Genomic DNA, 15,243 nt, shown 5'->3' with positions numbered 1-15,243 from the left:
TAATACAATGCAGGGAGCAATTTTCATGTGAATGCAACCCGACTCCTCCCCCATATACCTGCACACTCGCATTCCTTGTCTGCGTCAGGTGTGTGATCGAATAGCAAACTTAAGTTTTGACGCAGTTGTAGTAGTAATGATAATAATGATGGAAGGTGTGTCAATTTTTCCTTTGCAGACAATAACCTCAACCCTATGCGTGTAGACCGCAACCCTTTGACAGACTGATGGTGGGGCTCTGATAATGACTCAGCCCGATTGCTCGTCATAAGGTTTCCCTCAGCGGGTAACGCAGTGCAGAACTGCAGATCGCTCTCTTGCCCGCATTGATTTGAATAAAAAACGTCGTGTGCTCCACCAAACACAGTACAACCATCGGTGACTCAACGCAGAATATTTCCATATCCCGGAAAATCGACTTAATTACACTCAGCCTGTAAAAGCAGCCCATCAGTCGCCAACATCGCGACCGCCGTCACCCTGAAGCAACTACGCTCTCGCTCACTCATCCGCTTGGTGGATAGAGGAATTCGGCCAATCCGACAACGATCACTCGGGAGTCCACACCGAGGCGAAACCTTCTCAAGAAGACAGGCATCCCCTTTTGCGATCCGCAGCTACAGCGACTTCTTCCGATCCAATATGACCGTCGCTACCGTACAATCAAGTCCATTGGTTAAATCCGTGGCCGACAAGTTTGCGTCAATCGAGGTAGGCAATACGCAAAACAAGAGTCCGCTTGGGTACCCGGATAAGTAGTCTGACGAGTAAACAAAATAGTACACAACTGCCGAGAAAAGTGAAATCGACCAATGGATCGTCACCTCCTCGTGCATCGCGGACCGCACCCAGGATGAAGCCAAATCTGCCGAGCGACTGTCTAGTCTAAACACCCATCTTGCGACTCGCACGACCGTGCTCGGATCAAAACCTAGTGTGGCCGATGTAGCGATCTATTCAGAGCTCGCTCCACTGGTCAAGGGATGGACGGCTGAACAACGCACTGGTGAGCACGGATACCACCACATCGTACGGCATCTGGACTTCGTACAAAATGGCCCTTTGTTCGGCTTGGAAATTCCAGTAGAAGACAAGATCGCCATTGAACCTTCAGAAGTCGTCGCAATCATTAAGCCGATCGACGCGAAAGCTGAAAAAGAGCGAAAGAAGAAGGAGAAGGCTGCAGCTGCAGCGGCTGGCGCAGATGCCGCCGCTGCGGCAAACGGCACCGTCACTTCGGCCGCAAGCGACTCTGTCCAGGCTGCCGAAAAGTCCAAATCTAAGCAAGAGAAGAAGTCCAGAGAGGTCGGTGAAGCTGTTGCTGCTGCCGTTGGAGCCGTTGTTCCGGGCGTGAAGAGGGAGAAAAAGGAGAAGCAGCCGAAGCAGCCCAAAGCGGCACCTGTGGAGAAGCCATTCTCGCCCGCTCTCATCGATCTTCGAGTCGGACACATCCTCAAGGCGATCGCGCATCCTAACGCCGACTCGTTGTTTGTCAGTACCATCGCCTGCGGTGATGCGCCTGGCACAGAAAACACGAGCGAATACGAGGGACAGGTCGTCCGAACGGTCTGTTCTGGCCTTAATGGTCTTATCCCGCTGGAGGAAATGCAAAATCGCAAGGTCATCACAGTATGCAACCTGAAGCCGGTAACCATGCGAGGGATCAAGTCCTGTGCCATGGTCTTAGCAGCGTCTCCACGGCTAGCTCCTGGCGAGGAGGACCACCACGCCGGCCCTGTTGAGCTTGTGGCTCCTCCAGCCGGTGCGCCTGCTGGCGAGCGAGTCTACTTCGAGGGCTTCGAAGGTGAGCCCGAAGGACAACTGAACCCGAAGAAGAAGGTATGGGATGATTGTCAAGTAGGGTTCACGACTACCGCCGAGAAGATAGTTGCCTTCGAGGCCGCCAAAGTGGAAAAGCTTCAGGAAAGCGAATCGGCCAAGTCCAATCTCGTTGCTCTGTTGAAGACGAAGCAAGGCACATGCTCAGTAAAGAGCTTGACTGGTGCGACAGTACGATAGAGTAAATGCCATCCCCCTGCAATGATAAATCGTTAGTCACACGAGCAGTGAAACACATTGCTCGAGCGTCTTGGTAATGTTGCCTGTAGCACGAGTGAGGAGTGCCATCAATAATAATGATGGGCTTCGGATAACATCACTACATTTTTTCAGTGTAATCAGCGTTGCACCTCCTCATTGCAGAGTATGTCAAATCGATGCAATAATATTATCTATCCATGCCCTGTACTTTTAAGTCGTACATGATATAAATACCTATCGACTCGCATATGTGAAGCCCGTGCACAGAATTTCGATGTTTTGTGAATGCCGTATTTGCGCGTGTGAGGCTGTTCTGTTGTACATTAAGACATTTGTATCTCCAACCCCATTGCATCATATCACATCTGCTCAAGCCTTTTGATGCCACCAGATCACAATCGATAGACGCGCCCAAGCGCCAGTCATCATCATTCACAAGCAAGAAAACAACTCCATTTCTGACGCTTGTTGAGTCGCTAAAGAGATTGAGGTTCCGTCTCATCAATTCTGCAATTCATCACAAGCGTGGTCTCTGTTGCCCTTGAATTCTGACACAGCCCGGGAAGAAGTACGACCACGAATCCATGGCGCTTCCAGGCTTGACACTTCCGGGCCTTGCGCAGCCGAGAACAAATCCTTCACTTCCCATCAACGCGGCCGCGGCATCGTCCAGTCGTCCTGCTCGCCGAGAAACCCTCGAGGCGCGATCGGAATGGCGCTTCGAGGTTGGATTCAACCAAAGATATCACATCAAACTAGAAAGTGGCTCTGCAGAGCTGTTCGGAGTTGAGCTCGCTCCTCGGCAGACATTGACCTTTTCCGGTTACAAAGGAGCCATCTTCACTTGGCAGGGCTGTCAACTAGAGCTAAGCGGAGACGCAGAAAGCGAATATGCAGGCCAAGAAACAGACTATGCGATCGAGTGGATCAATGTTCACGGCATGCTTGAAACGCTTCGCAGTCAAGAACCTGTACAAGCGCCACGAGTTCTAGTGGTTGGGCCTGACTTCGTCGGCAAGACGAGTCTCACGCGGAGCCTGGTAGCATGGAGTGTCAGAAGTGGGTGCTGTCCGATAGTCATCAATGTTGATCCACGGGAAGGTTTGCTATGTCCACCAAGTGCCCTCACTGCAGTCGCAATTGATTCACAGATGGATGTTGAAACCGGCTTTGGTATTGGTCCGGTATCTGGCCCGACAAGCTCACCTGTGAGGACCCCTTTGCTCTACCAATATCCCTTCGCCAGTCCCTACGAACGCCCGGAGGTGTATAAAGCGATTATCACTCGGATGGCCTTGAGCGTGATGAACCGGCTTGAGGAAGATGGTTCTGTGAAGAAAAGTGGACTTTTCATCGACACACCTGGCACGCTCAACGACCCGAAAAGCAATTACGATCTCTTGTATCACATTGTCTCAGAGTTCAGTATCAATATGATTCTGACTATAGGGTCGGAGCGGCTCTCCAGTGATCTCACAAAACGTTTCCAAAATGCGAAGTCAGGCGAGGACGCGGTGACTGTGCTACGAATTTCGAAGCCTGGCGGTGCTATCGAGCGTGATAATGCTTTCATGAAGCATCTTCGTGCACAACAGGTGCGGCATTATTTTTTTGGTTCTGGAAAAGAGGCTCTGAACCCACATTCGCATTCAGTTCCCTTCGCCGATCTAGACATATTCCGTGCACAATCGCAATCAAGCGTCTCGAGCGAAGAATCGTTCGGTCCGGACATGGGCGACGATGATGATGATTATGAGGCTTCTGATGCTACTGCTCCAACAGCGAAGAGCACCAACCGCAACGGACTCGAAAGAATCACGCCTAGTCTAGCAATGACTGGCAATCTGATCGCGATAAAATTCTGCCACGGTCAGAGTGAAGAGCGGGAAGTGCGCGACAGCGCGGTAATTGGATTTCTCTACGTTGCGGAAGTCGATGAAGTAAGAAAGCGAGTTAGATTTCTTGCACCGCATCCGCAGAGATGGGGCGATAAGGCGCTTGTATGGGGACAAGGATGGCCTGAGGTAATTAGCGACCTCGTACTTTAATCCTGAAGACCACTTACTTACGTTACCTAACGCTGAGTATTTACCTTACTTAACGCTTAGTATCGCCCTTAGGGTATCGACCTCTATTTTCTCTAAGCCTCTCTCTATAGTAAATAAACAAAGAGGGCTCTCTAGAGGTAGAGATATTGCATTTTTCAATTTAATGTTAGGAGTATTTTATAGCGTATTACTATTACTTATATTTCTCGGGTTTTCTCTAATTTTCCTCTACTATATTTAGGAGCATACTTCTTTTATATTGTTTTATATCTCTATAGTTCACTATCTAAAATTTGAAGACCTGAGATTTTTCTATCTCTAGGGGTAAAGAGCTATGTTTTACTTTATTATCTTATATTGTCTCATTTTACTGTCCTTTAATATAGTCTATAGAGTTCTTTATAGCTTCTTTAAAGAAATAAAAACTAAGCGTAAGGTAAGATTAAAGCTAATTAAGAAGTAATATAAACAGGCTCTAGAGCGCTAGAATTCTTTTAAGATAACCTAAAGGTTACCTTAAATCCTAGAAACATTTCGAATATATATATAGCCCCTCTAGCCCGAGCGAGACCTCTTTATTATCTTAAAGAAGGTCCTATAATGTCTAGTAAATATAGATATAATAGGTTAAGAAAAAAAGACAAACACCTTAGAAAACTATAGATAAGAAACGAATAGTCTTAGGTAATATAAGAACTAAGTAGTAGGTAATATATATTAGCTTTAGATTTTTTAACCCTACGTAAAATACTTAGAAGTAGCCCTAAAATCCTAAAAACTTCTTACTAATATATCTATCCTTTTTCTCTCTATAGAAGCTTTCTTCTTACTTTAGAGAGGCCCTATAAAGCCGGAAGAACCTTAGAGATATCAAAAGGGATTTAAAAGGATGTTGAAAGAGAAGTAGTTACTAAGCAAAATAAGACTGTTTATTAACGGAAAAGAAAAGAATAGCTAAGAAGTAATATACTTCTCCTAAGTATAGCTTTAGAGGGCCAGATATCGTATATAGTCTTAGGCTCTTATATATAACAAAGCAAGTACAAATAAATATTAATTTTATAAGTATTTAGAGAATTTTCTAGGTATAAAGACTAAATCTATTAAAAGATTATTTCCAGGTCTTAGAGTGTTTAGATAATTATAAAATCTAATCCCTACTTATAATTCTTACTTTTATTAATAGGATATCTAGTCTTTATATTACTCTAAAAGCTAATTCTTAACGCTTTATATTGTTTTAGAGAGAAGACTAGTAATAGCTACCTATATATCCTTTTTTCTAAATATAGTCTTTAAGGCCTATTATATTTCTAAAAGTTTTCTTATAGTTCATAAGGGGCTCTATAGAGGTAGAGAGCTTAATCTAACTACTTAAGGAAAGAATCCTTTTAATATCTTTTCTATTATTATATAAGAAAAGAATTTCTCTTATAAAGATTACAGGTAATATAAATTCTTAAGTATTATTTTCTTGAATTTATATTACATAATTAAGTACTAACTTAGATACTTAATAAGAGGGGACTCTAGAAATATTTTTAAGCTTAAAATTCTTATAGAGAATTAATCTACCTATTATACTATAATTATTCTTTAGCTATAGCTTTTATACTAAAAAAACTTAAATTATTAGATATCTTATAAGTAAGTTAGTAAGTCTCTAATATTATTTTATAAAGATATACTACTTAGTAGTACTAGTAATAAATAGGGTACAGTACTATTATTTATAAGTATAATAGTATATATCTATAAAACAGGTATAGATTATTATATTTAATACTACTTATTCTATTTTTATTATATACTAGAGTCTAAGACTATAAAAAAAAGTTATTATATACTTATAAAATTTTAGAACGCTTAATATTCTTCCTAATATCTATTTATATATATAAGAAAATTTCTATATAAAATTACTCTTATTTTAGTTTTTTCTTTCCTTATTTTAGCTAGTAGTCCTCTAAAGCTAATAATAAACGCCTTCGTTTTTAAAGGATTTCTATTAAGCTTATTAAAATAAAGTTATTAATATTCTAAGCTAAATCTCTTTAAACTCTAGTAATATATATTATAATATTATATATAAAGTTTAATCCTTCAATATTATATTATTTAAAACTAAGAAGCTAATAAGACTAAATAATTTTATAATCCTATACTTTAATTAGATCTAAATTAATAGCTTATTTTAGATTTTTTTTTTCTATTAAGAAAAATATCTACTTAGAGTTTTACTATTTAAACCTAATATAATATATAGAAGTAATTATAGAACTAGAAAGTATAAATAAGTTTATAATTAAGGTAAAATTCCTAATATCCTCTACTAGTTAAACCTTCTAATAATATCTAAGATCGATCCTTTATAAATAAAATAAATATATAAAATCTAGTAAAAAACAATTCTTAAGGAATAATTTTTATATATACTTAGATTTATAATATCTTAAGAAGAGAGTATTATAAATATTTCTATAGGAAACGATTCTTTAGAATAACTAAATCTTATAGCTAGGTATATATAGGTTATTACTCTAGATATGTTTGAAATTCTAAAAACTTTAAGATATAGAAAAAAGAAAAGTAGGAAAAATAAAACAAATTATTAGAATCCTACCTTTATATCTATATTTATAAGACTTAGTAAGAAAGCTTTAAATTAGAGTAAGTTATTTAGCTATCATATATTATATAAGAAATATACCTATAAGAAAGACCTAAACTACAAATCTAGACTTTTAATATAGTACCTAATAAGGGTAGGAATATTCTTAGCCTCTTAGCTCTAGAGAATAGTATTTATTACTTTAAATTAATTCTATATTATTAAATCTAGTTAACTATAGATCTAAGCCCTTAAGCTCTAAAGAATAGTTTTCTATTATCTTAGTAAAAGTATAAAGTCTTTAAAAGTTATATCTATAGGTAATATTCTATTATTTTATTATATTTCTTATCCTACTTAAGTATTTAGAAAAATATATATATAGATAAATAGTATTAGTAGCTTAAAGGTAGCTTTATTATTTAAGTAATACTAGTAGGCTATTATATAGATATAGAATATAGCGCTTACTACTATAAATTCTCGAAATAACCTTATTTATATAAAAGAGGCTTTCTATTATATAGTTAAGATATATTCTATAAAAAGGTTAATTAACTATCTAACTATCTATTCTTTGATTTAATATATAGGGTTCTATCTCCGTTAGCTATAATAACTATAACTATCTAAGCTATAGTAGATAGTCGTAGTTATAAGTTAGTATAGCTAGTAGTAATAGTATCGACCCTTTATCCTCTACGTTTAGAGAGTACTATAATAATCTTTTTCCTTTAAAGGCCTAGTAGTATTAAGAAATTCTATAGAATATACTTAATAAGATATAGTATAATTATAAACTTACTTAAATAGATACTTCTAAAATACTGTTATTTTTATTTATTATTTAATCTATTATTTCTTCTATCTCTTCTAGTAAAATATCCCTTTAATTTTTCTAGTAAGTATTCTTCTCTAATATAATTTTAAATTTTTCTATACAATGTTTAACCTCTCTATATTATACTTAATATCTTTAATTAATTCTTATTTAATATATACCTCTAAGATTCTCTAATTTTAAAGACCTTTCTATAGTAAAAGAAGCTAAAACTCTAGTCTTAAATCCTTTAATATCTCTAAGTAATAATAGTAGTTTTAAATCCTAAATTCTATAATATTATACTTAATAATCAATACTTAGACCTAGTCTTTAAACAATACTATAAAGTAGCTACTTAGTAGTTAAGAAAAGTTATAAAGCCTAGCTAATAAGAAGGCAAGGAACTAATTCTAAGATAGCTTCTTACTCTCTATAGATTATAATACTATATAGATAGAGTAACTACTTAGTTATTCTTTATTCTTATTAATATATATAGCTATTGTTTACTTCTTAAAAGAGATATATAATATAGATATAAGCTAGCCTTATAGAGTATATTTTATCCTTTCCTTTTTTAGACTATTCTTAATTAATTAAACCTTCCTATACTTATAACTTATAAGTATTAATACTACTTAGGTACTAATTTCAACTATTAATACTCGTCTTATACTTATATTTTAATACCTTAAATATATCCTTAAACCTACCCTTATAATAGGCCTATAGCTAATACTAACTTTTTAGAGAAGGTACTTTATATACTTATAGTAATAAAGATATCTCTCTTAATTTAGAGAGCTCGTTTTATTAATACTTAACTTTAGTTCTTTTAGAATTATATTAGAGTAATATAATAGTCCTCTTAGTAATATATAGTCCTCTTACTAAATCTATAGCAAAGTACTTTAGCTATACTTTATAATATCTTCTTAAGTCCTTTAAATTTATATAGCCTTATTTAGATAATAATAAGCGTCAAAAGTAGAGATTATAAATCTCTACTTCTAAGATTTTTAGTCTTTTTTATAATCTATAAATAATATAATCTAGTAATTACTGTAGTTAAAATCCTTTTATTAAGAAATAAGCTTATTACTTATAATACCTCTACTACAAAAATGTTTTTTTTCTAGCTCTATTAAGCTTAATACTATATATACTCTTAAGACTAGTCTATATATAATCTTAATAGTATAAAGAAAGAAATATAGAAATAGTATATTATTCTACATTACTATAATTTACTTTTTCCTTATTTAATAGTAAATAAAGAGAGAATATTTATTATAGTTATTATATTACTTCTATTTTAGATTTATTTTTAAAAATATATTATTATTTATAAAACAATTATAAAGAATAAAAGATAAAAGATTTATAAGGATATATAAATTTAAATATACTTTTATTTCTAGAAAATAAATTATAAAGAATTAATATTTAATTTATATAAGTAGAAGAAAAGAGAAATATAGACTAGCTATATTACTAATATTTAGTAAAGCTTACTCTTTATAAGTTATAAACCTTTTATAATAACTATAACTTATAGGAAGTATATTATTAGAAGAAGAAGTCTATAGTTTAAATTATTAGAAATATATAATTAAAGTAAATAAGAAATAAACTTTAAATAAACCTAGAAATATAGTAATTATTAAGATAGATAAAGTATAACTTAGAAGAAACCTTAAGATTTAATTTCTAATCCTTCTTTTATTATTTCTAATAATTTACTAATCTATACTATTTATATACTATTTAAAAGTCTAAAATACTATAAAGTATCTAACTTATAAGAAGGGAAACTTTTAGAAAGATATATTCCCTCTCTAATATATTACTTCTCTTTTAGCTTTTCTACTTATATTTCTTCTATAGAAATATACTTCCTCTATATAATAGAAATAATAATATATTATACTTTATTTATTAAAGCTATATTAATAATTTATTCTAGAATTCCCTTAATTATTTTTTAAGATATTAATAGAAGTATAGTAATTAATTAGATTTAAGGCTTATAAGTATTAAATAAGTTCTATTACTTAATCTACTATTCTTATAACTTTAGCTATAGCTACGGCTACGGATACTTCCGTACCTTTTTAGTATATTTTTTTTAGTTAGGTCAAGTATTAATTATTAATCTAAACTATAAAGTTTTTGTATTATTAAGAAAATTATATACTAGTTACATAAAAGTTACATAAAAGTTATATATAAATTATATACAGATTACGTACGAGTTATATACTATATATATATATATAGCTTAAAGAGAGCTATATATAGCTATAGAAAATTAAGTAAAGTTACGTATAGCTATAGAGTAGCTTACTTTAGCTATAGCTACCCCTTCTAGCTACCTTATTACGTTATTTATTATATCGTTAATTAGCTAAATATTTAGGCTTTATTACTATAAATTAGCGTTAATTAGATAACTTTCTAACTACTTATATCGTAGCTAAAATAGTAGCTAAAGGGGTACTAAAACGGTAGGATACTTCTTTATCTTATAATATATTCCTTAACTATTTACTTATTTTTCTATACTTATATCTATCAAAACTTCTACTAGAGTCTAAAAATATATATAATACTTAGCTTAGTCGAGATTTATCCCCAATAGTAATATAAATAGGAAACTCTACTTATAATCCTACTTTCTCTACTATATTCTTATTATATATAATATTAATCGATATACTAATATATATCTTTCTCTTATATTTATAGAGAAATAAGCTTTACTCTTATTAATTCCCTTAGTTTTAATACCTTTATCTTATATAAGAGTATAAAACTATATAGAATATCTAGGTTTTTAAAGCTAGGTCTTTAATAGATATTAACTATAGTAACTTTCGCTTTCTTTTCCTATATCTTATATCTTTAGTTTAGTTAGAAGACTATTACTTTTCTCTAATAAGCTTAAAATCCTTTACACTATAAAAGCTTTATTAAGGTAGACGAAGAGGCTCTTTTTAAGGTAGAGGTATAATAAATATCTACTTAATATTTTTAGGACTTAAAGAAGCGTTTTTTTAAATTTAATTCTAGAAAGATTTACTTATCTTACTTATAATATAGTACTTATATTACCTTATACTTAGTACTATCTCTAGATATCGATTTATTTTAATATAGGCCTCTTTAAGGTAGAAATAGAGGTATTACTTAGGGTAGAGACGCTCTAGTTAATAGTTCTATATTTTCGAGATTTTTAAGTAATCTTTTAGAATTCAATTCTAGGAGAAACCTAACTATATTACCTAATACTTACTACTTATACTATTTAACGCTTAGTATCGAAGCTCTTACCCTTTAGACTTAGGAAGCTATTAAATTTCTTTTAATAGATATTTTTCTAAGTACTCTCTAAAGCTTATTCTAAATTATAAATATACCTCTTTAGAAGTAAAGGAGCTATCTTATATAAGTATTCCTATTATAAAAATTATAGATATATATATATAATTTATTAGATTATCTATATTAAAAGAGCTATAATACCTATAAAAGCTTTAATTTTTAAAGAAGTTTAGTTTTAACTTTTTAAAATATAATATTAATATTAATTTATTATAGATTTATCTAAAGCTTATTAACTTAAATAAGAAACCTTTCTATATTTTAAAAATACTTTAAAAATACTTTTATAAAGAGACTATTCTATTTTTTAATAATAATAATTATCCTAGATATTAAATATACCTAAGTTTTGAGATTAGTAGTATTTATAAAAATACTAGAAAATTTAGTTTAGGAAATCTATTACTAAATAGAGAAAAGATAATAAGAGTAAGAATCCTTAAAAAAAATAAAAGATTATATATTATAAAAAGGAGAGAATTAACTCTCTAAGAGTTTTTAATATAGCTAAGTGCCTTCCTATAAGTATTAAATATCTTATTAGAGTATAAAATACTCTTATAGATTTAGTTTCTAGCCTTCCTACTAGCTAGGCTTACTATACTCCTTTACTACTACTATACTATAAAGCAAATATTAAAGTATATATAAAAGAGAGATAAGAGTCGGAGTCTATATATGAAATCTAGTTCTCTATACTATATAAATATCTATAGTACGCTAAAAACTAATTAAAAGAAAAGAGAATATAGAAATCTATAAACTATAGATAAAATACGCTATAACCTTAGAGATAATTTTTATTATATTTAAGAAGCTCTTAAAAATTTACTTTAAGAGTCTCTATATAGGAAGAAGGGACTTAATAAACTTTTATTCTAAGATATATAAAAATTATACTATAATATTATCTAGGAGTCGATTACAATTTTTTAGGTAAGACTAGAACTTAGTATAATACCTATAAGTTTAGAATCTACTTTACTTTATAAGATTTAAGTATAATTATTATTCTTAGTAGTATAAATAATCTTTTCTACTATATACATTATCTAAATACTATATATTTAGCTATCTATCTATCTATCTATTTATTTCTTTATCTATTTATCTAATTATTAATTTATCTATATATTCGTACTAAATCTTATAGAGGAGTTTAAATATAATTATAAAAAGCTTAGTCTTCTTAAGAATAGTCTTCTAGTAGATATATACTAGTTATTATATCTTTTCCTCTCCTTTAAAGTATTATTTAGTATTAATATATTATAAGTAAATCTTTCTCTTTCTTCTCTTATTTTTCTTTTCTATACTTTTTATCTTATTCCTCTATACTTTATACTATTATAATAGCTTACTAAAATTTAATAAAGAAGCTATCTAATTTAAAGTTAAGAAGCTAAGTCCCGAAATTTTATTTTAAGTTTTTTACTTAAAATTTTTAAAGAAAACTAGAAATTATATTTCCTAAAATATAATATTTAAAATATTATTAGAGAATTTCCTCTTAGAAAAGTAATTATAAAACTAATACTAAAAAACTAATACTAATTATTAGGTAGCTATAGTAGTTTTAAAAGTAAAGTTAGAGTTAGATATTCTTTTAATATTTTTTAAGTAAATCTACTAATCTAATCTTAGTAAAGTATATAAGTTTATAAAAGTATTAATTAGCTTATAATAAATTTAATTCTTAGTTTTTAAATAATATATTAGTTAGAAAGTAAGGATAATATATATAATAAAAGGCTAGAACTTAAAAAGTTCTTATAATATTATATAGTTTTAAATACAAATATAAGAAAAGAAATAGAATAAATAGAATAAAAGAAGTATTAATTCTAATAAGTATTAATAGAAAGTAATATAAAAGTAAGAACTTTTTAAAATTAAAAGATTATATTTTTCTTATAAACTTTAAAACTTAAAATTAGTAATTATAATATTTTAACTTCTAAAAAGACTTTATTATTATTATTATTATTATTAAAGAAGCCTAACTAAGTATAAGAATTCTAAAAATTTATAAGAAAATTAGAGAGATACTAAATAAAATATTAAAAAGACTAACTAAAAAAGAAAGCTACTAGAGTATAAATATTATAAAATTCTAGCCTTAATAAGCTTACTATCTTATATAATTTGAAATCTTATAAAGAATAAAAGTAAAATAAATAACTAATATAATATACTTAAGCTCTAAAGTTAATATTAGTTTTGAAAGTATTAAAAGGAAAAGTTTGTCTATTTATTAGTTTATTAGTATTTATATACTCTATAATATAGTATTAAGAGCTTTAAGAATAGAATAAAACTTTAAAAACATAAAATAATTAATTAATAAATTAAAATTAATTAATATTTAGATAAATAATAAATAACTATATTTAAATTAGTTTCTAGTCTTTTTCTTATTAGCTAGGCTTTACACTTTTTCAAGCTATTTTACTAAATTAGTAGGCCTCTAGCTATAATTTTAGCTATAATATAAGTAGTAGAAAAGTTATCTAATAAATACTAATTTAGTCATCTAAACCTAAGTTTTTTTTAGCTAATTTATAATATAGTATATAATACGACAAGTAAGCTTAAAGGGTAGCTATAGCCTTATTTAACCTTATAATAGCTAATAGGTAGCTATAGCTACGACCTATTTTAGGCTAGCTATACCTCTTCTATCTTATATATAACCCTATACGTAACTCTCTACTAGTAATACGTAACCCTCTATTAATAATACGAAAACTTTACGGTTTAAATTAATGCCCTATACTTGACCTAACTACGAAGAACATATGCTAATGAGGTACGGAAGTATCCGTAGCCGTGACTGGCCAGAGTTGCTAAACGGAAGACTATCGTCATATCTACCTCCACGCATGGACCACTTTCGAACAACGATGACGCTGGGTCCAGCTCACATTCATCTACCATTAACACTCGACCTTGACCATAGCAATAACACACAACACAGGCGGGAACTACCAGAGAGGTCTGCCGATAATATGGTTCTCCAAGAGATCGAGAAGTCATCCGAAACTAGTTTCATCGACCCAGCGCCCAACTCCGATACAGACACTTACGCCAATGGTTCAAACACCAGTGTACTGCCACAACATAGCATCAACTTCAATCCGCCTGGCACACCTGCAGCCGTTGTAGATCTAAGTCCGTACGTCGGGTTTGTGCTCTCAGAGCGACAATTACGAGTGTCCGTGGAAAAAGTTTCGCAGGCGACTGTAGGCTTGCTCAAGAGGCCAGCGAGACAAGATGAGGCGGAAGCGGTAGTCCACTACACGGCGACAGTGACAAGGAACGGGACAATTTGCAACGACCTAGGCCTGGCGGTTGCGTGCACAGTCTTCTCGATGACAAGGCACACATATCTTTTTCCCGGATGGCAACCGGGAAAGACTTTCAATGCAGATGCTTTTGGACCTTTGCGTGGTCGCACTGCGAGGTTCATGTGGCAAGGAACACGCTTATTCGCATGGACTACCGCAGCATTGTTGGTCAGTACTGCGGCATCTGCGACCTGGGGCGTCACAGTGCTGGCCCCTACCTACTTTCGTGACCCCCGGATACGAGATATTCTTGCAGCCATGCGTCGAAATGCAAAGGAACAGTCCATCAGGAAAGAGATTGATCAAGCTCCGGGCCAACGAGCCGGTGAGACATTCGAGATGGCCAGGCAACGAAGTGCATTCCAAACTGCCACAAGGGACCGCAACAACCGTGCAGGCAGCGAAGACGAGATGTCACCTACGAATGGCGCTTGGGCGCGAGAGGCCGCGAACGCCAATTCGAATAATGGTATTACGAGCGGCACAACTCACGAAACAAGCGAGTTAGTGCCTCAGCGCAGCAGCGACTCCCAAGCAAATTCTGGAAGCACGTCAACAAGACCACCATCCCAAGGCAGTGCGTGGGATAAATTGAGACAGCAAGCACTGTCGCAGCCAGACCACCACAGAGATGATCGCGATGCATCTTCGGCTGCCTCGGGACTCGACCAGGTATTTCCAGCTGAGGACGATCTAAGGTCGTCCCGAGCTAGGGCTCAAAGAGAGTTTGATGAGCAGGTGGAACGCGAACGTAAAGGGGGTGACTTTGGCGACAAACCCTCGAGCCGACGAGGCTTGTAGAAGGTGGTCATTCACGTCTCTACAATATTTCCCTTTTGTTTGAGCTGGACGCCGAATATATAGCATATCACGCTGCTTCTTTTTATAAAGGATCACCATTTGCGAAGGACAAACGATGAAATTATGCAGCTACCGCTGTATCGAGACGAAGCTATCACTATTCAGTTAGATGAATGCAACAATGATCGC

At 32.6% G+C, this 15,243-nt stretch overlaps 3 protein-coding genes across 3 annotated transcripts; all 3 read left to right on the top strand.

Moving 5' to 3' along the window:
* Positions 1-311: 311 nt before the first annotated feature.
* K489DRAFT_381546 (nucleic acid-binding protein) lies at positions 312-2,242 on the top strand. Its single transcript, XM_033605147.1, has 2 exons — positions 312-711; positions 781-2,242. Exons 1-2 carry the CDS (start codon positions 643-645, stop codon positions 2,017-2,019), a joined length of 1,308 nt encoding a protein of 435 aa, XP_033458585.1. The 5' UTR covers positions 312-642; the 3' UTR covers positions 2,020-2,242.
* A 139-nt stretch (positions 2,243-2,381) lies between these two features.
* On the top strand, positions 2,382-4,297 carry K489DRAFT_381545 (uncharacterized protein). Its single transcript, XM_033605146.1, has one exon. It carries the CDS (start codon positions 2,625-2,627, stop codon positions 4,086-4,088), a length of 1,464 nt encoding a protein of 487 aa, XP_033458584.1. The 5' UTR covers positions 2,382-2,624; the 3' UTR covers positions 4,089-4,297.
* Positions 4,298-13,809: 9,512 nt separating this feature from the next.
* Positions 13,810-15,054, top strand: K489DRAFT_411004 (uncharacterized protein; the record flags this gene model as incomplete). Its single annotated transcript, XM_033607766.1, has 1 exon — positions 13,810-15,054. The coding sequence occupies one exon, from the start codon at positions 13,810-13,812 to the stop codon at positions 15,052-15,054; it is 1,245 nt and encodes a 414-aa protein (XP_033458583.1).
* Between the last annotated feature and the right edge of the window lie 189 nt (positions 15,055-15,243).

This window comes from Dissoconium aciculare (genome assembly GCF_010015565.1).
Source record: "Dissoconium aciculare CBS 342.82 unplaced genomic scaffold K489scaffold_8, whole genome shotgun sequence".
Taxonomy (NCBI): Eukaryota; Fungi; Ascomycota; class Dothideomycetes; order Mycosphaerellales; family Dissoconiaceae; genus Dissoconium; species Dissoconium aciculare.
This window is presented reverse-complemented; position numbering and strand designations above follow the sequence as displayed.